Genomic DNA, 27,077 nt, shown 5'->3' with positions numbered 1-27,077 from the left:
AGTTCTGATTTCATCATTGAACCCACCCTCCTGGACTTATCCATGCCTGACTTAGCCAAGCTTGGATTTCCGTCACTGAGCTAAAATTTCCCCTTTTTGCTATGGAGGTTTGAGCTAGATTTTTGTCACTTGTTATTCAAGGATCTCTGACTAATAGTATCACTAACATAGCTTCTTAGGGAAGCAAATATATCTGGGCTGGAAAATCAAGGTATGGGACTACCTGCCCGGCAAAGTCTTGATGCCAGGGTAGTGTAAGGCCAGTATTTTCATGAGGATTCCAAGTATACTTGGTTCTGTGCGTTTCGGAACTAAGGCCCGCAACCACTGCCTGCAACTCATAGGCACATTTTGTCTTTGTGTGGTTATACAATGTTCCTTAAGCACAGAATTCCCTAGATCTGCTTGAAGTGAAAATTAAAATCATTTTCTACAATTTATCTTCTGTGTCAGAAAACAGGGCCAAGGGCTTTTAAGAACTGGTGCTGCAGCTCCGTGACTGTAGGATGAATGACATCACCCTTCTGGGGATGATTTCATTTATGCCCTTTCTGAATACTCTGAAAGCAAACCCAGCCTTGGGAGAGAGGGAAATACACACACACAGCGCTTGATGAGTCTTTGTATACGGAAGCCTCTGCAAGCTGATTGGCGGGGTCGAGCGGCCACTATTCAGAGGGTGACAAGCTCTGTTATCTGGCTCTCTGCCAGGCAAAATGGCACATGAGAATTTTTCTAGTGAGGCTGTTCCAGTGAGTCCTTCTGAAGAGACTAAGCCTCCGTGTTGTGAGCCCCTAGAACTGTCATGCCAGGAACACACAACAGAAAGTCCCCTGGTCTGCTGTGGGCTCAGACTCCAACCCTCCTGGTGAACTGCACCTCCAGGTGCAGTGATAACTCACGGGTGAAGGAGGCACTAAAAAGAAAAACAGACCTTATTAAAGCACAACCTTTTGGCTTAAATGAGTGCTTACTACTTTTAGTGAACTCCCTGCAAAATATACTGAACTTTTTTTTCTGGTAGGTATTGCCATGTATTCCAGATGATTTCTTCTCATTAGAAATATTTTACCAAGCAAACACCTAGCTCTGCTCTCAGCTGTCCAGTGATTGGAGATGAGTGCTCTGGTTTGTACGCAGGATCAAGTTTAGGGACTACGCCCAAGGAAATATGAAGCAATGCTTCTGAGCAGAAATGTGAAATGCGAAGTGTGTAGAAAGGCCTTGGGAGAAGAAAGAGGGAGTTCTTGTTCATGGAGCTAAGCCTGGAGGAGCCAGTTAAAGTGGGTGACCAGAAGTGCATTTACAGTGAGAAGGGTGTGTTATGGGCTGAATCGTGTCCCCTGACCCCATTCATATGTTAAAATCTTGATCTGAAGTATCTTAGAATGTGACTGTATTTGGAGATGGTCTTTAAAGAGGTAATTAACATTGAAGTCATTAGGGTGAACCCTAATCAAATATGATGAGCGTTCTTATAAGGAGAGAACAGGACACAGACACACAGACACACACAGACACATAGGGAAGACCATGTGAGGACACAGGGAGAAAATGGCCAGCCACAAGCCAAGGAGAGAGGCCTCAGAAGAAACCCATCCTGCTGACACCTTGATCTTGGACTTCTAGCTTCCAAAAGACTGTGAGGAAATACATTTTTGTTGTTTAAGTCACCTAGTCCGTGGTACTTTGTAATGGCATCCCTAGGAAACAAAGGCAGATTGACTTAGAGCAATATTGCTGCGAGGGCTTGCCCTCTGAGCCCGGCATCCACAGAATGATACGTCATTTGCGCCATTCTTCAATGGTAGCTGGATCTTTTCCTAGGGCTTTAGCATATATTTTCTCGCTGTCACGTCATCCAACTGTGACTAGACATACTTCTTTATGCTGGTCTTAATTATCTGTCTTCCTCTTTTGTGTCTTCACCTGCTTAACATGTGTAGAAATTTGTTAAGCCTTCTGTTAGTTACTTATCAAAGCTCCTCATATTTCTCTTTAAAGTTCACCAATGTAAGTCCCTTTCTTTAATCTGTACATTTAAATTGCTAATGTGCTACTTGTCTAGCTGTTCTTTATAAAGTGGCATTTGGGGGTGTTTATCTTTTCAACTCAGAAGGAGAAGTGAAGGGACTGATTGTTGAATTCTTGTTTTCGGCTGAGCTTTTCGAGCTCTGCTGAGACTATGAGCTGGCTTAGGGGAAGTCAAACACAAGGGCTCTATATTTGGAGGGGTATGCAAACGTCCTCTGTGGTCCCGGGTATATGTGAGAGCACAATGCATTGCCCAATTCGTGTCTTTAAGTCAACACAAAAGACAAAGAGGGTCAGGGGATGAAAATAATTCCATGGGTTAGTAAGCATCTCCATGGAGACCAGGAAATGCATAATCTCTATGGAGACCCTCAAAATCTCTCCTTCTGAAATTATAGTAGTGGATGATCTGTTGTAACTGTAATTGAGAGTGGAGGGAAAGTGACAAGAGGAAGAAGGATGAGAGGATAATCCTCTTCTTTCCTTAGTGGAAATCATGGCTAGTGTGGCTCTAATTTTAAGCAATTGGTATTGTAAGATTCTGCAATTAGGATTCTGGGAGACCATGTCCCCAAGGGTGGGATGAGGCACTTGAGGATCCAGTTGTTTATATGCCCAGCGCTGAAGTAGATGTCTGACATAAATTGGCATTCAAAAAATGTGTTAATATCTGAATGCATGTAATGAACAATTGGGCAGGATCTCATCATTAGCTCAGGCCCTGTCAATCATCTCTGCTCTGCTAAAACAAAGGGAGAGGGCTACTGTCAGGGCCATACTGGGTACTGTCTGCGTATGACTGAGCAGAGCCAGTAACTCCTGTTTTCTCTTTTCTCTTTCAAGGAGAATGCTGCTCAATTGTATAAATACGGTCAAAGGGGGAAATGAAGTTTAGCTGTGGTGAGGAGATAAACAGGGTATAGGGAAACAGACCAGCTAATGAATGCAAGTCACCGTGTCCAGATAAATCCCATCCTATGGTAACCTACGTGTTCTGAGCCCTACTAGCCTCTGGATACAAAGTGGGATTCTGAATACTTTTTATGCCCAGATTATTATGGTTCAATGGCCCCCCTGGCTCCTTTGTTGGAAATTAGCCTACTGCAAAGTGGGCCCAAGGGTTTTTTGAGTTTCCTGTGGTACTGCCTTAGATCAGTGCCCAGACATTTCTGTCCACTTGTGCTGTTTCTTCCTCATCTTGCTGCCGTGTTATTGGCCTGACGGCTGACGCTAAGGAGAGACCTCTTAGCATGACGGTCTCTATTGGATGACAACTGATTTAAAAAATCATCTTTAATTCCAGAGATAGACACTGTTAAGTCTTGGTGTATATATAGATAGTTCCAGGTTTTTCTCTATTTATTTACACATAAAATTATATATATGTGATATATATTTAAATATAACTTCATACATATGAAGTAGCTTGAGATCAGACTATACATACTGCTTTGTACCCTCCATTTCCTTAACAATATATAATGAAAATATTTTTCCATGTTACTAAATATTGAAGTACATCATTTTAAATGACTATGAATATATTATCATTTAAGTAACAATTTCTGTTAGACTTTTAATCTGTTCCCAGTTTTCCCATGACCATAAATATCACCGCATCACATCTTTTTTTATCCATTCTCCTGTACTTCTCGGTTGTTTTCTTAGGATATGTTATTGTAAGTAAAATTCCTGGGTTGAAGATGATGAACTTTTAATATTCGTGCTCTTGCCTGTTTTGCCATCCATCTCTTCATGTACCCATTTTTTTGGTACACAAAATTTACACAAGCTGGTGAGCTCTTAAGGATCAGGGTTCATGCTTTCTTTAACTTTGTATCTGCCATATTCTCTTCATAGTACTTGGGGGTGGCAGGGCTTCAGGACTCAGTGAAGACAGTGCACCGGTGACAACCATGAAGTTATCTGGAAGCGTCCTGGAGGATGCCGCGGAAAAACATGCATATTTCCAAAGGGAAAGCAGGGATTGCGTTTTAGCACCTTGCTCCTTGCCTGATCCAGAGCACACGAGGGCACTCTGAAAACAGTGACACTTCATAGAATAAACACTCCTTACTTCGGTGGAGGACTTTTTAGGTTCTTCCAATAGTCTGTGAACTCTCAGGGGCTCATTTTTGTACGTCCAACCTCGCCCAGCCGTGGTGCAACGAGGGCATTCACGGGCATGAATGAGATGCCGGGGTCCTAGCAACCTGGGAAGCAGATCACTTCAGTGGCTGCCACTGTTTGTCGTTGTAAATAAAATACTACTTTCTGGAGGCAGCACTGACTCATTCCTTCTTATTTCTTTCCTCTGCAGTTGGAGGAGAGGTGGCTAAAAGGTGGAGGCAGCCGAAAGAGCGGGAGAGGGTCAGGGGTAAGTCTAGACACGGTTTCCTTCCATTGTCTTCCCTTCCTTCTTGCCCCTCCCTCACCCATTTTCCCTTCTCGCTGGTGGACGCCCCCGCCTTGGCCCGGAGCCCAGAGATGGTGGGGTTCAACCCCCCTTGCTTTTTAGCTAAGTTTACAGCTCCTAGCATTCCAAGTGGGGTGTTTTCCAGTAGCCAAAGCACCGGGAATTAACAGCTCTCGGCCTCCCCTCCGGCTTTCCTCCTTGGGTTGGCTGGAAACTTCACCCAGACACCGAGGAAGCTCCGCCCCGGTAGTTTTGAACCGGCCACTGGCTGAGGCTCCGCTGGGCACTCTCCCTCCCGAGGTCCCCCTGCCCGAGGCTCTGCCCTCTGGAAGGTCGCCTGGAGCCCGCTGCCCCGGGGCCAGGCGGAGAGGGGTGGGCTGGCGTGGAGGGCAGAAGAGAGGTTGGTAGAGTAAGACCTGGTACTCACAGCGCCCTCACCGCCCAGACCCGCTGGGCGCCCGACCGGCCCGTACTTGGGGGGCGGGATGGGCACGTGGCCCACCCGCGGCTCGGACCGGTCCCCGCGCTCCACTGGCCGGGGGGTCGCATCAACTGAGGCCCCCTCCCCGCACCCGTCCGCGCGCCCACCTCCCCGCTCCGCCCCGCCCCGGCGGCTGCGAGGCGGTGCAGCCCGCCGGAGACGCGCGGACCTCCACCCGCTCCGGCAGGCTGCGGCGCAGGCGGCAGCGCAGGCGGCTGCGGCCTAGGGCGCCGGGCGGCCGCGAGCCTCCTCCCCCTCCCGGAAGCGCGGGGCGGGGTCCCCGGCCGGGCCGCGGGGCGGGCGCGGGGGCCGGGCCGGGGCGGGGCGCGCTCCGGGCTCGGCGCTCGCGGGCTCGGCCGGCTGTGCCCGTCCACTCCGGCTCCAGGCGGCCAGCGCTCGGGCCCAGGCCGCCAGCTTCCAGCCGAGCAGCAGCAGCAGCAGCAGCCAGCAGTAGCGGCGGCAGCTCGCGGGGAGACCCCGCGCTCCTGGCAACCCCTCCCCAGTGCGGTGCATGGAGACGAGGCCCTCCGCTCGCCCCTGAGCCCGCCGCCCGGCCCGGGACCCGCGGGGGCTGGGGTGGCCTCGGGCTCCGGCCGGCCCCGCCGCCCGAGGGCTGCGCGCGGCCCGCGGGCCTCGTCGCCCGCGCGGATCGCCGCGGCCCGGCCGTCCCGTCCCAGGAAGTGGCCGTCCTGACCGCCATGGCTCACTCCCCGGTGCAGTCGGCCTGCCCGGCATGCAGGTAGGCAGGGACCGGGCCGCCGAGGGGAGGGAGGGATGCGGGGCCGGGGGGGAAGCGGGGAACTTGGCGGTGTAAACACGGCCCCCCCCCACGCTGCCTTCCGGGGTCGCGCCGGCCTCCTGCGTCGTGCTAGCAGCGCCCGGGGTGCCCTGCCCAGCGGACATGGGTGCGTGTGTGTGCAGGGGCCTGGGGTCCACGGCCCGGAGGCGGCCCTCGCCGGCCGGGAGTCGCGGCGATCGAGCGGGGGGATGTGGGGCTGCCGGCCGCTGCGCCCTCCTCGCTTCCCTCTCCCCCTGGGGCCTCCCGAGCCGCAGGCCCCGCGCCGGCCCATTCCCGGGGAGAAGTGATGTGGAGAAATGCCCTCGGAGGCCCGGCTCGCTCTCAGGGCCCCGGCGCGGGCGCGGGGCGGTGAAGGCCCGGGTTCCCCTCGGCGAGGGGGCGGTAAAGTTGAGGGGCGGGGGAGGGCCTCGGGCGCGCCACGGCTAGTCCCGGGCCCGGAGGGCGGAGGAGGAGGCAGGGCGGGGTGGAGGAAGGTGCCACCGCCAGCTCCACTTCCAGCGCGTCTGTTCCGCGCGTTTCCTCCCGGTGCAGATGGAGGGGAAAGTGCGAGCCTTCAACCCTTCTGGAAGAAGGAATCGATGGCACAGCGTGCACTCGAGTGTGGATCCCGGGACTCAGGGCTTTTGCCTGGAGTCTTGATTGGATCCAGCTGAGTCCCTTCCCAGAAATCCTCTCCGTTGCCACTTTGTGGCCTCTTGGCCTTCCAGTGACTTTTTTTGGAGTGGGGTAAAGGGGGAGAAGTTGAATTTCAAATTTACACGGATGCTTTAAGGTTTTTCGCTATCGGGGACTGTTTTTAGCCCTTTGAAAGATAAAACCACTGTCCTTCTTGGCTAATTTGTAATGTTTGTAAGCGCGTAAATGGGGGCAAAATGTTTGGGATTAAAATCTGACGGTACAGCTAGGGAATGTCTTTAAAGTTTGGCTCTCCCGGGTTAGCCGAGTAAGGGAGAAGAGGAGCTTTAAGAAAACAAACACAAGTATCCCAGTGCACTATTTATTTTACAGCGTTCTACGGGCTCATTTTCTCTCCCCTCCCCCACCTCACTCTTGAGGACTGAGACGTGCAGTATTCGGACCTGGACTCCATAGGAGCCGGGAATCTGCCCCCTCCTTAAAGAGAGAGCATTTCTCTCTTTCTCTCCCTCTAAATCTGAAAAAGAAAACTCGATTTCATTGTTCAGGTTTGATATTTAGAAAAATAAGAACACAGAGTTACCAGAATTGTAACCTCTTTAAAAAAAAATGTTGTAACAGTTAACATTAATAATTTGACGGTGCTTGAAGAAAACTGTCCTTGAATCTCACGTAAAGAGCTGTTAAACTCAACAACGCATTTAAAACCTAAGCTTCTGCTGACCACTAGGTAAAAATCAGATGTGGTTTCTTGGTATTTCCTAAAAATTCCTGCTTTGGTTTGAATTTAGAGACAGGAAGGCAGGGTGAACTGGGTAAATTATTTCTGACCAGTAGAGCAAGAAGGGTCTCTTGTAATGATTAAAAAATACATTTGCTGGGTACTTTCTTTAGACAGACTCTTATGCTGTTAATCAGGTTGTAATCTAGCACACTTGCCTCACTTAGAGCTTACCATGGAGGTATTCAGCTTTTGTGGAAAGCGAATCAGTTTAAAAAGGTACTTAAAGCCTCGCTGGCTGGTGCCCTGAAGTCAGTATCAGATGGTCACCAGGTGGTGTCTGGTCTCAACACTCCTTTTGTCCTCCCCTTTTAATTTTTTTCTTCAAGAGTGTGGGCCGGAATTCTTAAATCGTGGGAAAAGAAGGTACATTTCTTTTAATAATTGGGCCTCCCAAATGTATTTCCTAGGTAGTGTTACAAGGGAACTGTTTTTATTTTGCTTTCTCAGTGGAAAGGCTGATAAATTTTTGTTGGGTTGAAACAACCAAATTTTCAGCCGTTACAGTTTTAGGGTCGCGAAGGTGGCTTCTGACAGAGTCATGCCTGTATTTAAGTGCATCTACACACTGTATGATGATTGTTTTTAGTGTGCCATTTGGGGAAGAACATTCCTTCCCTCTCCCTTCCACTCCAAAAGAAAAACAACCAGCACATTTATTTCCTGCCCAGGGAGGCCTTCCTCAGAGTTGTTGTTGAGGATTAAATTAAAGGCACACCTGCCTCCGACTGCTCTCCAGGCTAAAACAGGAGGAAAGAAGTACTAACCCTCCCGTGCTGTGTCCCGATACGTCCCATAACCTCCCTCTTTTCGTCTCGCATCTCCTGATGAGGGTTCGTGAGGAGTTGGCTTAAAAATTTCAGAAAGACAGCGGAGTGGATTCAGGCAGCCTAGGCAAAGATGCTTAAAAAATAAACCTGAATGACAGCATAATTTCAGTGAAAACAGCATTTTCATTGTCTTGCAAATCATTTTTATGCCTCTTGATTCTTATTGGTACTGCTTGAGGCATAGGTGTAATGAATGTATGCCATTTTCTAGACGTGGAAACCAGCAGAGACTGAACTGACCAAGGTGAGATAGTGCCTTATGTGGCAAAGTTGTGATTGGAAACCAGGTCTTTCCTGCCCTCAAGACCCATTCTCTTACTCACCATGCTGTGTTATTGCTTTATTATTACTCTAGCAAACAGTAATGCTTATTTCATTCCAACTTGGGTTTGCTGAAGAAACTAAAATACGGTATTTTATTTGTTCAGTCAGCAACCGTTATTGAACACTGTTGTGCTGGGTGCTCGGTGAGGGTTGATGACTGTAAATCTGAGTGAGTTATGAGTGATCCTGTTTAATAACCTTTTCATGAAGGCTGCCAGGGGCCTTTCCTCTTTTTTTTTTTTAAACCTCCCACCCAGTTTCATATTAGCATGGGGGAAAAAAATAGAAATCATGAACTGAATGTAGTAACTATGAATAGACATAAAGAAATTTGGTTGAGTTGTGGATTTAACTACTCCCTGTCCTTCACTGAACATTTGTTGCTTCTCTCGATTTAATTCAGCTTCAGCTGGAGGCAGCAGCATCCATCAGCTTTTAGTTGCATAAGTTGTAATTTAAAAAGAATTAGATTTTAGTTTATAAGTTTCTATAACGGAATTTTATCAGTCACTTGAAACCTTTTCTGGACCGTGACCCATGTAAGAAATATATTTTACATCAAGACCTGAAAGTTAACGTTTCAGAAGACAGCCCTAATCCTCACTACTTGTGATGTACTGTTGTGTGATGCATTTTATTAAGAAGAAAAAAAAAGCTGTTGAAAAACTAAATTGATTTCACAAATGACTGAATTACACTAATTTGATATGTAACATGTATGACAGGACCTGAGTTTAGCATGTTTTGAGGATGTCATATATGTAAGATATTCTCATATTTGAAAGTACAGACCGTTTACAGGAACAGCTGGAAAACATAAAGTCTCTACTTTATTAACATCATCTTTGCGTTTCTCTGGCTGCTTGGATAGACCTTTTGCTGAGAATGCCCCTCTGTGTGGGGAGAGAGACGTTTAATGTCCAGTTTGGGTGAGTTGGGAACTTTACTCCAGTGCTCTTCCTTACCCTGGGGAAACCTGTGCGCTCTGGAAATCTGGGAGGTGAAGACAAACAGAAGGACAGCTGCATTTAATCCTGCCTGAAGAGCTCTGGTACTTTTTCCTCTGCGGGTGTGGACGTTCAGGGTATTTGTGAGGTGGTGGTCCAGCGTTGGACTGGGCGAGGAGCCGCGTCCTTGCGGCGCATTTCCCCAGCAGCCGCGGCAGGTGTAGGTGAGACCCTCCTCCTGGCCGGTGCTCAGGAGGTCAGCAGCCTAGCAAGGGCCGACTGGGGTGCTCTCCCCGAGAAGGTTCAGATGAGCCGGGGAGGGGTGCGCAGAGAGCAGGGCGCGGGATGCGAGGGCGGACTCGCGGCGCCCAGCCGGGGCCCTGGAGCTGGAGGGGCGGCAGCCGGGGAGGGGGCCTGCGTTCCCCGCCGCCTAGGGCGGCGCACTGTCCGGAAGCTGCTTCCTCCGGGCACGTGGTGGGCCAAGGTGGAAGGATGCTGGGAGCGCTGGCTGCTGCTGGGAAGGCGGCGGTGGCTCTCTGGGCGAGAGGCCCCCAGGATGGCGAAAGGAGGAGGCTGAAATGGTGGGAGGGTCTCGTGTCCACCTGCAGCGCAGGTGGACCTTTCAGCAAGGTTGCCTCAAACCTTGTAATGTGAACTCTTAGCCAACATTTTATACTTTATTAGTCTCCTTCATGCCCCTTGCTTTTGACCTTTTCCCATGCTCTATGCTATAAGGAAAATAAAGACACATTCTCTGTTATTGTTAGCCTATATTTAAGGTGGTTTTTTTTAAATACTCATTTCAAGACTTCATATTCCCTCTTCTCTATCACCAAAATTTAACAGTGTTAAGAATTTGTTTTGCTTAAAGTCAGTTTGGGAGGGGGAGGGTCGTCAGAAGATTAAAATAGAAAACACCTTGGAGGAGTCCAGGACATTTTGGTTCTAATCCCGTATCAGGGGATGTTCTTGATAGTATTTCGCATAAAACCAGTGACCTTCAAGTAGAAATTGGTCGGATTAGACTTTTCTAGGCTGCTAACGCAGCACCGTGTCCCAGCAGAGGGTAGTTACGGGTACGTGGCATCGTTGCTTTCTTGTTCCTTTTTGTCATTTTTGTGGTCATCTTTGAGTTAACTCTTCTGGTGTGTGGAGCGGAGTTTACTTATTTGATGCGACTTGACACAGCTTTTGAGTTGAACAGTTTTTCTAGGACTTTGGTACGAGATGCAGTGTGAGGAGTTTCTGAAGAAATGAGCCTGTTGGTAGTTGTTGCTTCTTCCTAGTGTATTTTACAGCCACACTGAGGCCAGGGTCCAGGAGCCTGAGGATCTTTGGGCCGCGTTGCTCTCTTTCGGGTGATTTCTCCTTGTGATTCAGAATTGCCTGCTGGGAAACTCCATACCTACAGGAAATGGACCACACCCAACCCAGTCCTGCTGCGGCTTTTTTGGTGCTTAGACTCATCACTGTTATCATTAATGGAATCTTGTGGCGGGTATGAGCGCAGGAAATAGAAGTGGACTCTTACCCCTCTATTGCCACTCAGAGTCAAGCACTGTCATCCGACTGGTCGTTTCCCTGCCGTAAGTCCCGTTTTTTGCAGTGCAATACCTTTCAAACTCTCAGAGCTCAATGCTTTGAGAAGGAGAAAAACTAGAGCTCTTACAGCACCTGGCTCCTGGGGTGGATGCCGTGTTCCGTAATCCTAAATGGCTCCCTGGTTTCCAAGATTTAGAGGAGGGAAAATAAGATGAGGTGTACCTTTGCTTGCGACAAGGCATAAAGCATCCCGGTTGTGTGTTACAAAGGCACTTGGTGTGCACCCCCCCACCCCCCCCCCCCCCCCCCCCCCCCCCCCCCCCCCCCCCCCCCCCCCCCCCCCCCCCCCCCCCCGGCAATGGCACTGTCCACTTACAGACCTTCCATTATATTTTCAGTAGGGTCTTGGTCAATAGAAGGAGCCCTGTTGGTATCGGAATACATTGTGGGAACTTTTGGAGTTTTACATTAATGCTTACCAAATACGTAGCCCGTGTTTATCTTCCCGCCAAGTCTCTTCCTGTTTTTAAAAAGACTTTCTGGCCCTAAGATTTGAAAGGACCATGTAGGTCCACATCCTTTGTCTTCTATTAATTACTTAGGATTTTTGTTTAGTTTTTATTTGAAAAGTTATGCACGTGGTGAGGGTTGTTGGGAGAGAGCGGTTCCTTGCCCTTGGCGTCCATTTCCTCCCCTCACCCCCTCCCAAGGCGGCCCCTTCCATCCTATTTGCTGTCAGTTGTTGTTACTTCTTTGTTCACAAAGAGCATTTAAAAATCGCTGTTTCTTTTTTCCCTAGTTTCAGGCATTGTCAGTAGACTTTGGACCCTGAAGATGAGGATTTAGTTCTCGTGTCCTTGCCTCCTTCGCTGCTCCCGTGTCCCTCCCCTCCCTGTGCCCAGTGCATTTACGCTGGTGACTTCAGTTAGATTCGTGCGTACATTAACATGACTGTGGAAACACTAAGCCCAGCCAGCCATGAGTAAACCAGGATTACTTTTCAAATCTTGTTTGGAAGTTTATTTATTTATTTTTTTGGAAATGTAATTGTCTTAGTCTGTTTGGGCTGCTGTTACAAAATACTGTAGACTGAGTGGCTTAAACAACAAACATTTCTCACAATTTTGGAGGCTTGGAAGCCCAAGATCGAGGCTCTGGCAGATTTTGAGTCTTTTGAGGGCCTGCTTCTGACTGTGTTCTCACAGGGCAAAGGGGGAGGGGGCGCTCTGGGAGGTCTCCTTAGGGCAGCAATCCCAATCCTGAGGGCTCCACCCTCATGACCTGATCACCTCCATCACATTGAGGGTTGGGTCTCACCATGTGATTTTGGGGAGGGAGCATAAACATTTACTCTGTAGCAGCACTTATAACTTATTCAACCCCACACCCACTGCCAGTTGTTGAAACCTCCTCTTGGGAATTTCAGGTGAGGCACACAGGCTGTCTGTCCATTTCCCTCCTCTGGAGGGAGACTCCTTCCTATGAGCCTCCTGACCTGTATCGCTGGCATCCCCTCTGCCATCCCTCATCCTCTTTGCCTTCATCCTCGGGATTCCTTGGGCTGCTCTCTCGGGATGGCTTGTTTTCTGTGTCTCCTGCCATCTTTCTTGGTTTCCGTGACTGTGTTGGTGGAGCATATCCTGTAGTGGCCTTCCCGTGAATAGGGTGCATGGGAGATAGGTTTTTTTGAGGTCTTGGGTATCTGCAAGTTTCTTATTTTTGCCTTTCCCCTCGATTGATATTTTGGCATGGCGTTTAGTCATGGGGTGGAAATTATTTCCTTCAGAATTGTGACAGCAGCTCCACTGTGTTCTAGCTTGCAGTGTTGCTGTTGAGGAATGCAACGCCACACCGATACCGGAATCTATGCGTGCAAGCTGTTTCATTTTTCCTGAATTTCTGAAGATCTGAATTTTTTCTTTGTAATCTGAAGTTTCATCATGATGTGGGTCTTCTTTTATTTTTTTGTGACAGGTACTTCATAGGCCCTTAATCAGACAACTCACGTCTTTTTGTTGAATTGTTTCTTTGATTCCCTTCCCTCTCCCATTTCCTGTGTTCACTCTTTCTTAAACCCTTTATTATTTGGATGCTGGACCTTCTGGACTGGTCCTCAAGTATTCTTACCCTTTGAAACCTATTTTCCATCTCTTGTCTTTTCTCCTTGGCTTTCTGGGAGATTGTCTCAACTTTATCTTCCAGCTCTTCCAAAGAGTGTTTCATTTCTGCTCTTGTTTTTTAAATTGTGAGGGCTCTTTTTGATTCTCTGAATGTTGTTGCTTTCTTGTTTCAGTTGAAATATCTGCTTTCATCTCCCTATGTTAATTGTAGTTATGTTGTTTTTTCCCTCGGAAGAGATTCTCTTTCTCCACGGCCCCTTTGCCCCCCTGTTGGTTTTGGTTTCTGTTTTTTGTGGTAGAGGCCACCCTCGAATGTCCACTCATATTTCAGAGTAGGGGACAAGCTGGTTGGAAGTCTGAACCCTGACTGGGGCTTTTTCAACCCCAGTGATGTAGGCGCTTCTGGTGGGCATGAGAGGTGAGGAACGGCTTATGTCAGTTTCTTATCGCTTTTTTTTTTTTTTTTTTTTGCGGTACGCGGGCCTCTCACTGTTGTGGCCTCTCCCGTTGCGCAGCACAGGTTCCGGACGCGCAGGCTCAGCGGCCATGGCTCACGGGCCCAGCCGCTCCGCGGCATGTGGGATCCTCCGGACCGGGGCACGAACCCGCGTCCCCTCCTCTTGTGGTCCCTCCTCCCGCCTGAGACTCACTCTGGGTGAGGAAAGGTGCCGAGAGCGGGCACAGTGCCCCGTGTAGTTTCCCTCCCGCTCCTGAAACACTCCATGTTCCTTTGCAGAGAACATGCTTTCAGTTTCCTTTCCTGGGGAGGCACGGGGCAGCTTCCTGGCTGTGGGCAGCGGGCAGGCCATCTGAGTGTTCCACCGCTTCTGCAGGACTTGCAGTCACTGCTCCCCTGGGGATTCGGCAGGGTGGGGTGCAGTTGATTCTCTGCTTTCCCTGCCTTGAGCTTAGCATTTGCCGTCTTCCCCATCTTTCTTTCCACCACCCACTTTCCAGCTTCTGGAATTTTCTTGCTGTGGGTGTTCTCTCCCCTCCTGGTACGTGGAGGTTTAAAGCCTTTTTTAAGAAAACCCCCTTTGTACTGTGATTTCAATGGGGTTTCAGGATTGACCAAAGTAGATCTTATGCTCAGCGTGTGCTCTCTACCTGGAAATCACTCTCTTCAATTTATAGATGAATGAACAGAATTTGAATTCCAAGGTCAGGACCGCCCGGTCTGTGGGGTGGGGAGGGACTCCTGAGCCGCAGTCCTCTTCATCACGTGATGCCTTCTGGTTTCTCTCTGTAAGAAAAAGGCAGTGTACACACACCCTCGTTTTTCCATGTGTCTGTCTGTGACCTCCGCCTCCCCGACTTGAATGCTTTCTTCCCCTCTGTCTCTCATTTTCTAGTCTCGGGATTCTGTGGGCACAGAACCGTTTTCAGGGCGCCCCACGGTATCTTGTTGGAGGAACATTTGCTTAAGTCGACTGATGTTTTGGGGGTGCAGCCTTGGTCCGGGATTGAGTGTAGGCTTCCTGGGAAGCTGGCAGCGCCGCCGCCAGGGTGGGTCAGGTGCCCCTGGGGGACCCAGTCTGCACGTGTGTGGGGACCAGGCGCCTTGGACTTGGGAATCCCGCGCGTGGCTCGGTGTTGCTCCTCAAACGCTCGCGTTAGTGGGTACATGGCTCCAAGACTGTGCTTCCTACTTAGAACAGAGTACCTTTGGAGGTAGAAGCGTACAGTGATAAACTAGTGGAAATGAAAGTAATCCAGAACTTGGGGACTGGGTGTTGGTCAGCAGCTATTTTAGGTACAGTTTCCCAGTATCACTTTAAGATCAATTTCAGTGCGGTTGACTCGAAGTTGTTAAATTACTACCTGAACTCCTGGTGAACTGAGAACCTGCTGTAGAAAGGTCTTGTTTGAGCATTTCTTTCCTGTGTTTGATGCCCTTTCATTGTACCAAACATTTCTTGAGAGGTAATTTAAAAAGAAAAAGATACGTAAGTACAAAGAATTGCTCAGTTCCTACCAGGAGGCGGGTGGCTTTTTCCTTCCGCTGCGCTGTGTTACCGGAATAGATAAGTGGGAAAAGTAAGTGGTCCTTTGGCGCTCCCATGTTGATGCCCTTAGGGGGAGCCTTGTAGGAAGGGAACTAAATTTTACTGCGCTCCTTCCAATACGAGGAGGGAGGAGCAGCTTATGCCCTCGGCTAATCCTCGGGGCCTCTGCTGAGCGAAGGGCTGTTAGACCAGTTTTACAGATGAGAAAACTGAGGCTTAATGAAACTCGACCAAGGCTGCCTAAGGCTGCTGCCCTGAGAGCGGAGCCCCGACTCCCTGGCTTTTGGTGCTGGCATTTGTGTTTTCTTCCTCCCTCCACCAGAGTGCCCCCGCCCCCGACGTGGCTGCTGTGTCCTTCATGACCAAATTGTGCCTCCAGCTTCCCTGAGACCAGCCCAGTTCAGGGCTGGTCACTCATGGTATTTTGGTCACTTTTATTTCCATGATTTTGTTTTTTCACGTTTGGAGAAGACTGCGTTCATGTCCCAGTGTTATTCTTTTTTTTTTTTTTTTTTTTTTGCGGTACGCGGGCCTCTCCCGCTGCGGAGCACAGGCTCTGGACGCACAGGCTCAGCGGCCATGGCTCACGGGCCCAGCCACTCCGCAGCATGTGGGATCTTCCCGGACGGGGTCACGAACCCGTGTCCCCTGCATCGGCAGGCGGACTCTCAACCACTGCGCCACCAGGGAAGCCCCCCAGTGTTATTCTTAATTGACTTCCTGGAATTTAGGATTGTGCGAGTAGGGGGAGGTGACTGGTCCCTGTTCTGTTTCTCGTCGTTGTCTCTGCTGAGCCCTCATGCTGCCCTTGGGGAGGGATGGCAGCCTTTGACTTCTGTTTGTTACCTCTCAGGTGTTGCCCAGGTTGTTTTGAACTGTGCAGAAATATTAACTGAAAAAAGTACACTATAATCTAACAGTGCTTTTGAGATTTCAGCTTTTATGCTCATCAGTCACCTGGAGGGCTTGGTGGAGTTTGCATTTCTAACAAGTTGCCAGGTGTGTGGCTGCCTCAGGGACCACACTTTGAGAACCGCTGCACCGCAAAATTAAAAATCCTTAAATCCCTGTTGCTCCCCCTGGGAGCTCCATACAGCGGTGCCCATTTGAAGAGCAGCTCAGTGGAAAGTCATGGAAAGTCAGTGCTTGCGACTCAGGGCGTGTATTTCAGAGCCTGACTTCGGAACCACAGGTCTAACTTTGAAAATTGAATAGGCTTTTTAATTGAAAGAATTGTTAGAATTTTTACTATGGTAGCATGTATTGCACACCTGTTAGGGGGCAGAGGAAGATGTGTGCTCCATGTCTTTTTGACTTTGGAACCTTATTTTTTAAGAAATGCAGCTCTCAGAACTAGCCTTCATGGTTCTTTTGGAAAACCTTGAACCAGGACAGAAGCCCTGAGCCTGAAGCTCCTCCACAGCGTTGCCAGGATCATCTCTCAGCTGTTTTCATCATGTCACTCCCTGCTTAAAAACCTGTGGTGGCTTCCTGACCAAACATAAGCTCCAGCTCAGAACTCCGAGCCTCGTGTTCCTACCTGGCTTCCTTGTGCACTGTGTTCCCACCGCCTCGCCCCGCGGGAGAGCCTGCCTGCCCCGCAGGGTCGCCCCAGAGTCCTCTGCCCAGTAACCCCTGGTGAGCCGTTAGTATTTGTGTTCTGTTACCTTTTTTTTTCCTTAATTGGATTGTAAGGGCAGACCTTCAGGGAACCCCACCATCAGTCGGTCCAGCTCCCCCGTGATGCTAGGCCCGTGAGGAACACCTGCTGGTGGAGGGAGGGGATAGCTAGGAAACGAGTGGCCTCCTTTGGGCAAAATCGATTTTCTTTTCTCGTAGTTGTTCCGCACAGCACTTAACTGAAGATGTACATGTGTCTCTGAACTGAGAACACTGTTGCGGACCAATAGTCTTTTTAATGTTTGGGTTGTCAGAGATTTTGTGCTTTTATGTATAAATAGTTGATTTGTTTTTGTTTTTGTTTTTTGCGGTACGCGGGCCTCTCACTGCTGTGGCCTCTCCCATTGCAGAGCACAGGCTCCAGACGCGCAGGCTCAGCGGCCATGGTTCACGGGCCCAGCCGCTCCGTGGCATGTGGGATCTTCCCGGACCGGGGCACGAACCCGTGTCCCCTGCATCGGCAGGCGGACTCTCAACCACTGCACTACCAGGGAAGCCCAGGGAGACTTTTTTTTTTGTCCTTAAGTGTGTTGTAATTTTTTTGCAGTTCGCTGTATGGCTTTTTCCAGTATAAGGGTAAATGGCGTATTAAGCAGACTTAGGGGATGGACTGTGTCTGGAAAGGTAGTTATGAGGTTTGGGCTCTTCTCTTTCCTTTGTTAATAAAGAATTTGAAGTGTTTGTAAAAACCCTTGTTTGTGTCATTCAGAATGCCTTCCTCCCAATTGTCTTCTTTAAGAAAAAATGAAGTGCTTTCATGAAGTGAAACTGCTTGCGCTTCCTGGCCTGGGGACACAGGCTGCCTGTGTTTATCTGTGCAGCAGGCAGGATGTGATGGGATCTGTACACCTGACAGTGGTGGAGGTCTCAGGCCACCCTCCGCAGCGGGCCTGGGGCTGTTACCGCCAGCAGCGTGAACCTGTGGCCCTGGCTATTGCAGGATGGAACTCCATTTCCCCGTACCGTGAAGCAGTCATAGTTGAAAGTGATCACATGGTTTAAAATAGTTTTTAATGGAAAAGCAGTTTTCCCAGGGATCTACATATTCTCTTTCTCTTGGATGAATTACTGCTTATGTGAAGCAAAATGCTTCTTGAGAGGAGGCCTTCACAGCCTTTCTCCCAGAATAAATAAGTAAATATTCATATATGTGTGTGCATCTAAAATGTTTTTTTTTTATTTCTCTTATATTTCCAAAAAGAACAAAACCCTCAAGGTCCTGAAAATTAATTGTTATGAAGGTAGTAAAATACTTTTAAGCCTTTTTATTTATTTATTTTTTAAGTTGCAAATTATTCTTTTTTTTAGATTTATTTATTTACCCTTGGCTGCGTTGGGTCTTCGTTGCTGCTCGGGGGCTTTCTCTAGTTGCTGCGAGCGGGGGCTACTTTTCTTTGCGGTGCGCGGGCTTCTCATCACGGTGGCTTCTCTTATTGCAGAGCACGGGCTCTAGGCGTGCGGTCTTCAGTAGTTGTGGCACGCGGGCTCAGTACTTGTGGCTTGCGGGCTCTAGAGCGCAGGCTCAGTAGTTGTGGCACACGGGCTTAGTTGCTCCGCGGCATGTGGGATCTTCCTACACCAGGGCTCGAACCCGTGTCCCCTGCATTGGCAGGTGGATTCTTAACCACTGCGCCACCAGGGAAGTCCTTAAGCCTTTTTAAAATGGTAAAATTCTCAATGTTTTTATACCTAGTCTGTTGCATAGATTATTTCTTAATATGTTAGCTACAGCCACTAAACAAGGCGGTTTTTGAAATTCCACAAAAATGACCCCTCTCTTGATTCGTCCGCATGCATCAGAGCAGTGGTGATCCCTCTCGTTTCAGTCGGGGGCTGTGTGCCGCGAAGGCCCTTTGAGGGAGGGCTTCTGGGTGCTTGTCTCCTGCAGAGTTGGAGCTCCCTCCCCAGACTGGCCATGTTGTCTACACATAGTCTTGTAAAAGACAGTGTGAAGTGGGTGTCTGAAGATGGGTGCAGAAATGGAAAAACACCCTTCAGTCCATCCGCCACTAAACTGTTTTTAAAGCACAAGCGTCTGTAATCCCACTACTTGAATAGAACTGTTTTCCAGGCATTGTTTCGTACATTGTTTTCCACTCAGAATTGGATGGTAAATATCGTTCCCCCATTTTCATCACGAAATTTCCTTGTGATGATTTTTTTTTTTTTTTTGCGGTACACGGGCCTCCTCACCGTTGTGGCCTCTCCCCGCCGCGGAGCCACAGGCCTCCGGACGCGCAGGCCTCAGCGGCCATGGGTCACGGGCCCAGCCGCTCCGCGGCATGTGGGATCTTCCCGGACCGGGGCACGAACCCGTGTCCCCTGCATCGGCAGGCGGACTCTCAACCAGTGTGCCACCAGGGAAGCCCTGTGATGATTTTAATGGCATTTCTGACTCACCTCTTTGGGGTAAGGCATGCCCCATCCTTAGGACACGGAGTTCTAGTCAGAGCACATTCCTCTTTGGTTCTGCTGGTTAGATAGAATTACCTTGCTGCTTTCATTTTGCCTTTGGAGAAGGAAAACTTAGCCATCCTTCTCCTCCCACAGCAGTGTTACTGGAAAGCACTGTGGTGGTTATTTCATGAGTGTTTGTAGGTGATTGCTTCACTTACGTCAGTAAGCCAGACACTCACCAAGGGGTATTACGTATTCATGCTGGGCCCCTTGCCCCTGCAGCAGTTGTGTCCTAAAACGGAGGACCCTACGTGTGGATGGGGGGCCCACAGAGAATCTGCTTGCGTACACACGTGTTCATGTGAGCATTAATTCAGAACCACAGGACCACTCTTTCCGGGCTCCTCTCTGCGGTGGATGGAACAAGTGGAACGGTGGGAATCCTGCCTGGCTGGACTGTGTTTTTCAGATGTGATCAACATTCCAGTTTTAAAAATAGTTTATATCCTGCATGTCCTCTTTTTAGTCTTTGATTTAATGAAAAGTTGTAGAAGATGTAGAAATTCACGGGACAATAACAGGTACAAATACGGTGACTTAAAATTACTGCTGTGAATGCACATTCTGGCTCCCCGCACCAAGAGGATGGGTGTGCTTTTTACCCATTTGATAGTGGATGCGTTCTGAGTGACGGGGCTGTAGTCACTGAAATCACACATATCACTTGTACGTGTTTTTCTTCCCGCCCAAGGTGCACATGTTAGCGAGGGTCTGCGGGCGGTGGTGGTGCCCGTGCTGACCACGGGCGCCTGGCTTCGGGGACCGGGGCTCCGAATCGCCCCGCATCACTTCAGGTTTTCCTGCCACGTGGATTCAGACCAGTTTAGACCTCCCCTCCGAGGGAGTCATGAAAAACTCTTGGTTTTAGAGACTTTGGAGATTTGGGTTTAGGGGCGTGGACCTCTGCTGCTGTCCTTCTACCATATATATTTGATGAATGGAAAAACTTAAGGAGAAATACAAGTCAGTAGTATGAAAGTAGAGCATTACTGAATTTTTCTAGAACCGTTTTGCTTCTTTATTCAAATTAAAGCAATTTTTTCTTTATTGTGTGACTGATTGCCTTTAGTTATTTAAGTCTTACAAGAGTGATCATGGAAAGGGAAACTTGTCGCATAAAAGTACAATGAAAGAAAAAGAGGACCTGTTGTCAGACTTCGAAAAGATCTTTGCTCTTTTAAGCTGAAATACTAGGTAGTGATGTAGTCAGTGTGGCCATTTATTTTATAAAACAAAAAATTAATAAGGGATTTATTAATGTTTTTATTTGTAATCTATTTTCATGATCACCACTGTTACAGTTTGATGCAAAAAGAAGCAGATGTTTTCATGTGTCAGAAGTAAAGTTTAAACTATGGGCAGTTCCCAAGTACATTTCAGATTTCACTTGTAAGTGTGTTGGTTAGAAGTCCCACACATTTTCTTACAGAAATGAATTTATAAATGGTGATTAAGTTCTGAGGCTGACTTAGAAAAGCCTAACTGAACTATGACTTCCTGGTTCCGAAGGCAGGAAGCTAGTTAGTATAAGAGAGTTGGAGAAGAAGGAAGACTTTACTTTTCTTGGTGCAGAACTGGTCCTGTGCAACATTTCTGAGTTCAGATTGGTCTCCTGTACTGTGCTGCGCCTCACTGTTACCACCAGTACCTTTGTTCTTCATCCTTTAATGCCTTCCTGATACTGCAGCTCTTTGCTACATTTCATTGAGAAGTTCTCAATGAAAATTCCTGTTCTTCATTTTAAAATTGATTTTAGGTAGATGTTGGAAAAGCATTTATACTAGTTCATAAAAGTAGCAGTCTTAGAGGAAGAGAGAATGTGTGTTGATCTAAATAGATATCTAATAGGTAGAATATTAGGCAGTGAAAAATTGATGGCATGATACAGGAATGACATTTAGGGCTGTAGAGGGATTTGCCATGTGTTGGACACTGTGCTGGCACTGGGATTAGGAAGATAAATGATAACCTTGTGTTCAGGAGGCTTACAGTCTAAGAGCAGAGGCACGTGTGTAAACATACTTTTCTCTGGGATAAATGCAGTTGTAGAAGGAAGTATAAGGCTCAGAAGAAACACAAGAGGAAGGAGTAATTGTATTGAGAGGTGGCAGTTTGAACCTCAATAAAGGAAATGATGCCTGAGCTCTTTTTTTATTTAAAAAGGCAGAAGGAATCCAGACAATAGAATGTTCAAAAGCGTGAGAGTTGTTTTTTTGTTTTGTTTTTTATTAAATAGCACAGAGTGTTTGGAAAAGTGCAAGGGATTCAGTTTTGCTGGACTTTAAGGAAAAAAGAGAACAAGAGAGATGAAGTTGGAGAGGTAGTTGGGGACCAGCTCATAAAGGACAATGCTGACTGGTTTGGGCTTCAGCCTGTTAGGTGATGCAGAATTCCCAGGAATGTTTGCAGTGGCAGAATGAGACCAATTTTGTTTTGAAAGTTTGGCACTTGGACTGGAGAGGGCAGAGGCTGGTCCCTCAGGTAGGAGACCACTGATGAGGGACTGGACGGAGGCATCGGTGGCTGGATGGGATTCAAGAGGGAGCCCTGGGCAGAATGGGCCGGCTGGGCGAAGAGGGTGATGGAGGGAAGGAGGAATCCTAAGATGGCCTCTAGGGATCTGGCCTGGGTGTGTGGGTGAATGAATCATGGGGCCACCGATTGGCATAGATGATGAAGAACCTACACAGATAAGAAGTTCTGTTCAGATGCCTGGAATGTAGGTGGAGGAAAGGAATAGGTGGTTACATGCCTGGGTCTGGAGCTTGGGGGAAGAGTCCAGGCTAGGGACCGAGGCTGGTGATTTATGAATCAGGTCATCAGGGGGTGGTTAGCAATACGAGAACGGGTGTGAGCGCCGTGGGGAGGGTGATTGGAAAGGGAGGAGCCCGAGTTCCAGATCTCACAGGCACCTGGGTACTCTACCTGCTTCAGCTGTCATTCACTGTGAGGCCTTCTACTCTGAACTCTTCTGTCACAGCGTCAGGGATTTCCACCCCTGGCCCCAGGGTGGGTGGATGGGCAGGGAGGGGCGCTGTGTGGCCATCTGTTATCAGTGGGAGCAGTTCATGAGCTGATTGCCCGGAAGTCGAGAGCAGCTTGTAGTTTCTTGGGTGATGGGAGTTTTATTAGATAAGTCATAGGCCAGAGTTCCAAATACCTAGTATATACTTAATTTTGACCCTGACGCTCTTTAATGTGTAGTTTAATGAATGTCATGCCTGAAGTAAGTAACTTTTGAATGAACTGGGTAGCAGAATTTAACAAGGATGTTGTTCAGACGTCTTAGCGTTTGGTTACACGGGCAGAAGTTGCTGTAGAAGCCTCTAGTTAACTCTAAACCAGACACGCTTTCGTTTTACCCCACATGGGTGGTGCTAGGGTTCCTGTGGTGCTTCTTACCGGCCTGGTGCGCCCTGGAGAGTAACCAGGAAAAATGAAAGCCGTGTTGGGGATGGGTTGTTTGGGGATTATGTTATTAAAATAATTTTCTTTAATATTTGTACAGCTGAAGCATCCTAAAATGCCAGTTTGAAACGAGAAGGGGACTTTGGAGTTGGATCTATCCAGTTGGTTTAGTTTAATCTCTTAAGAGGCACGATGTTTTAGAATACTTGGGGGTCTGGAGATGTCAGTTTATAAAACTTGGCAGGTTAAATCAGAACTCCTGATTTATTACAGTTTTAGCTAGAGGTAATTTTAATAATTAAAGTGAAATGGCCCATTTAAAAATTCTGTAAAGAGTAGTGGGCACTAAGTGTTTTGGGGAAGTATGGGCTCTTTGGGGGAGTGGGTGACTTGAACAATGAAGATACTCATTTTGAAAAACAGACTTTATTTTTCGAGCAGTTTCGGGTCACAAAAAGAATTGAGTGGAAGATGCAGAGATTTTCCCGGGTACTCTGCCGCCCGTCGCTGTCCTGCCCCCAGATTATACTTTTTACGAGGGATGGCCCTCCATTGACACACCATTATCACCCGAAGTCCATAGTTTTATGTTAGGGTTCACTGCTGTGGTGCATTCTGTGGGTTTTCATAATGTATAAGGACATGTGTCCACCCTTCTAGTATACAGAATAGTTTCACTGCCCTAAAAATCCAGGAGGGTGTTTTTAAAGCATGTCGTTTGGATTCTGCTGAAATATTGTTCTGTGAATATGTGCCATTTTTTTCCTCATTAGCTTCTGCAGTCCTGAGCTCGGCTTGGTCCTCAGGGTCTCAGTCCCTTGCCATAATTCCAGTTCCTGTGGGAGGCTGTTGGGGATTTTAAGAAGGGAAAATACCACATGGTGCCCCCCCCACCCCCACCCCCGCCCCGTAAAAATTCCTTCTAAAATTGAGCTGTTACAAATTTTAATTTATTTAAAATATTATAGAAGTAATATATAACTAATGGTAAAAAAAAAAAATCGAACAGCGCAGAACTGTATGATTTTATTCCCCACGGGTAACTAACGTTGAAGGCAAGGAGTCTGTGGTTGCCTTAATTGCAAAGGATTGTTCACTGTCTTGCATTTAGAACTGAAGGGAAGGCTGGGAATTCCATTTGATGTTTTTTTCTTCCCTTTCACAGCAGTTCCATCAGAAATGTCACTAACCTCTAACCAAGACCCTTTAAGCAGTCCAATTTCTACCAGCACTTAAGTGCTTTTAATACTCCTGATGAGCCATGATGCTCATTCTTCAGCCAACAGAGACTTAGTGGATGTCTGCTGTGCTTAATGCACCATGCTCGGGGCTGGGCAAGGGGGCGAGCTGCGCCTGCTGTCCTTAATGTGCTTATAGCCTGACATTGGCAGACTCTGGCGAGTGCTGGTGGTACAGGGTGATATTAACCAAAAAGTGGGTGAAAGAAAGGAAGCCCTCCTGGAGGAGGTGGCATGTGGGTATGTATATGAGAAGTTCTTTAAGGGGCTCTAGTGGGTAAAGGGCACTCCAGGCAGAAGAGATCTGTTCCTAGAATTGGCTGAAGTTTGGGGTGACTGGTGTACATGAGTAAGGTTACGGTTTTTCCTTCCCCTCCTCCTTCCTGAGATAATGGGGAAGAGAAAGTATGGGAAAGCTTTTTGTTTGGAGTATGATAAAAGTGCTGAAAAAGGAAGAGGAAGTATGATGGGGGTTTCAATCAGGTGGTGTCTCCTTAATGGATTGGATAATCCAGATCAACCCTGAAGTGGCCTTGGTGGCTTCTTAGCTTCTTTCTGATTTGCTTGGGGAACAGATAATAAGGAGAGATTGGAAATCTGGGTAGGCTTGATATTTACAGGCTGGTCACAGTATTCTGTATGTCTCTTTTTAAAACGTTGAGCTTAATCTTCACTCCTGATTCTGAAGACAGGTTTGTTTGTTTTCTTTTTTTTAAATTGGGTTGAATACACTTGAAGCACAGTAGACAGTATATATGGTTTCGTTTTCTTTTGCATACTTAGAATTGGGCCTCCAGAACGAAACAGGATAGTTTTTACAAAAACAACTTGCAAATTAGTGATTTTACCTTTGAGCCAGGAGCTCTGGGGCTTCTCTCATTCAGGAAAAGGGTGGCTGTGGCCGTGAACCTTCATGGGAGGCCAGGGTATTAGGAAGTCCAGTTGGACTTGGGTGATGGTTACTGGTGCTTTGTCTTTTCGGAAGACAAAACTATAGGAGGGGGGGCTGCTCCTGTTTTAAGGGGGAAAAACAAAAAGAGGCAGAAGAAACAAGCTTTTACCTTCTCTGAAGCGTTATCTTAGTTGGTAACAACTGACAGTGATGTTTCATGAGTTAGGATGAAAGCCCCTTTGCGGAAGATGGAATCTGGCTGTCATGGGGGACCCTGCAGCATTACAGCTCTAGCCACTGTAAATAAATGTGTGAATGTGTTAAATGAGTGAGATTCCTGTAGAAAAGTCAGGTCATTAAACGAAAGAGTTGTACGATGTGACAACCTGCTCTGAGGTCACACCGAGCAGAGGCAGGCAGGGAAGAGGTGGGTGGCCTTAGGCTCATGGAGGAAGTTACAGAGCTTAGCTGACGGTTCGCTGACTGTATTTCAGAAGGTTGCGCAAAAAATTCTTTTCACCGAGACCTTTGTGTTTCGCAGCGTGTGTTATCTGTAGTCTCAGGATGGAGTCACCAGTGAGGTTGTATTAGCAGCAGCCCGATTGCAGAGGCCTCTGCATCAGGACCACTGTGGTCCTAGCCCGGGGTCACGATTTGGATAAGGATGCACCTTGAAGGTCATATAGTAGATTAAGTGGTTCATTCGTTTTTCCTAGAGAAAGATGTGGTATGAGGGAGAACAGTGATGGGTGTGTGTGGTCAGGTGTGGGATTTGAGGATGAAGCCTTGAGATGGGTCAGCTCCTTGACACTTGCATGATTTATCTATCCACATGCAGCCGTTAGCTGAAATTTGCCGTGTGCCACTTGTCTGCATTTCAACTACTACTGCATGTAATTCGGCAGTTGTGACTCCGAAGAATGCAGCTAAGGCTTCTGATCAGACTGTAATGGGAACATGGCATCATTTGTCATGTACCAGTTTTTTTTTTTTTTTTTTTTTTTGTGGTACGCGGGCCTCTCACTGTTGTGGCCTCTCCCGCTGCGGAGCACAGGCTCCGGACGCGCAGGCTCAGCGGCCATGGCTCACGGGCCCAGCCGCTCCGCGACATGTGGGATCTTCCCGGACCGGGGCCCGAACCCGTGTCCCCTACATCGGCAGGCGGACTCTCAACCACTGCACCACCAAGGAAGCCCTATGTACCCGTTTTAAAAAGTTAATTTTCATATTTTATTCTCAGGAAAACTATAGTATGTGTGCGTTTTTTTTTGTCCTTTTACAGATGAGTAAACCAAGTCCTAGAGAAACAACTAGCAGGAGGAGGTGGATTTGAACGCACACGCATCTGGCTGCAGGTGCCCCGTTCTTTTCTTCACACTATGCCAGGTTCTCCAGGGGCTTTACATACTGGAGCCAAGAACTAGGGTCTCAGTTGAGTTCTCAAGGGGGAAGGGAGGGACTGGTGTCCCAACCCCGTAAGTGACGTCACTTCCTGAGGGTTCGGCAGCAGGTGGTTCAGTATGGATAGGAACTACAGCTGCGGGTTGGTTCCCTGGAGTATTTGATCCCATGGCTGACTGAGGCTGTGATGCTGACGTCTAGAAAAGGTTCCTGCTTGTGTATGTTGTGCTTTCTTTCAGTTTGTTCAGTTGGTCAGAAAGAGTTGGTAATAAGGCCAAGGTTATTGGGTTGATCGCTGAACAGAACTGGGGGCCTTGGTAATAAGGCCAAGGTTATTGGGTTGATCGCTGAACAGAACTGGGGGCCTTGCAGAGAAAACAGTGATTGGCAGTTAAAGGTGACACCTCCTGACCTTCCCCTGCACCACCCTCGCGGCCTCCATACCCTTTCGAGAGTCAGCAGACGAGAGGTGTCTCGGTTACAAATACTGGGAAAACAGCTCACGGTCAGCACCCTGGTGACATTTTTTATCTGCATCTTTTAAATTTTTTTAATGTAAAAAAATGGTGCCTTAAAACAGGTATGGGAAGAAGGAACGCTGAGGCGTTAGAGGGCCCCAGAGATGAAGGGGTGAATAACTCTGAGAGGGTTCACGTGACAAACACAAAGAGTTAATGTGCTGTGTCAGTTTTTAGTGGAGAAAAAGCCATCTTCTTGGCTCTTCTGAGCGTGTTGCTTGGTTCTCGATGCCTTTTTTGAAGTGAGAAATGGGACTTAACTTTCCAGGTGGAGGTTTTGCCACCTGCATTTGTAGGAGTGGAGATAAGAGGGCCCGTTTGGGTGATAATTGGGAAGGTGAGCAGCCAGCCTGCTTATCTTCGGGTTGGTTGGAAGGAGGCCTGGTGGAAGGACAGCGGGCAGTCCCGAGGTGGCTGAGGCCTCTGCTGCCTCTGATAAGCGCTTGAATTGGCCGGTGAACGGGAGCAAGCCTCTCTGTTCACCGTATTCTTGGCAGAATTGGTCACCTTATGGCTATAGTGTCCATATCACCTAAGCTTTTTGACAGGTCTGATAATTTCATCATT

The 27,077-nt window shown here is 48.1% G+C and overlaps 1 protein-coding gene across 3 annotated transcripts in view; it reads left to right on the top strand.

The window, feature by feature from the left end:
- The first annotated feature begins 5,268 nt into the window (after positions 1 to 5,268).
- STK24 (serine/threonine kinase 24) overlaps positions 5,269 to 27,077 on the top strand; it is a 103,085-nt gene continuing 81,276 nt past the window's right edge. Inside the window, exon 1 of one of the 3 annotated variants that reach the window (XM_032611166.1) lies at positions 5,269 to 5,670. In XM_032611166.1, coding sequence (XP_032467057.1) covers positions 5,665 to 5,670 — 6 coding nt within the window. In that variant the 5' untranslated portion in view covers positions 5,269 to 5,664. Of the gene's footprint in view, positions 5,671 to 5,819; positions 5,837 to 27,077 lie in introns of those variants that run through there. The other 2 variants (XM_032611164.1, XM_032611165.1) reach the window with 2 other exon arrangements.

The sequence above is a fragment of the Phocoena sinus genome, chromosome 18 (assembly GCF_008692025.1).
Source record: "Phocoena sinus isolate mPhoSin1 chromosome 18, mPhoSin1.pri, whole genome shotgun sequence".
Classification (NCBI taxonomy): domain Eukaryota; kingdom Metazoa; phylum Chordata; class Mammalia; order Artiodactyla; family Phocoenidae; genus Phocoena; species Phocoena sinus.
Note: the sequence above shows the minus strand (reverse complement) of the source record. Positions and strands in the feature narration are given on the sequence as shown.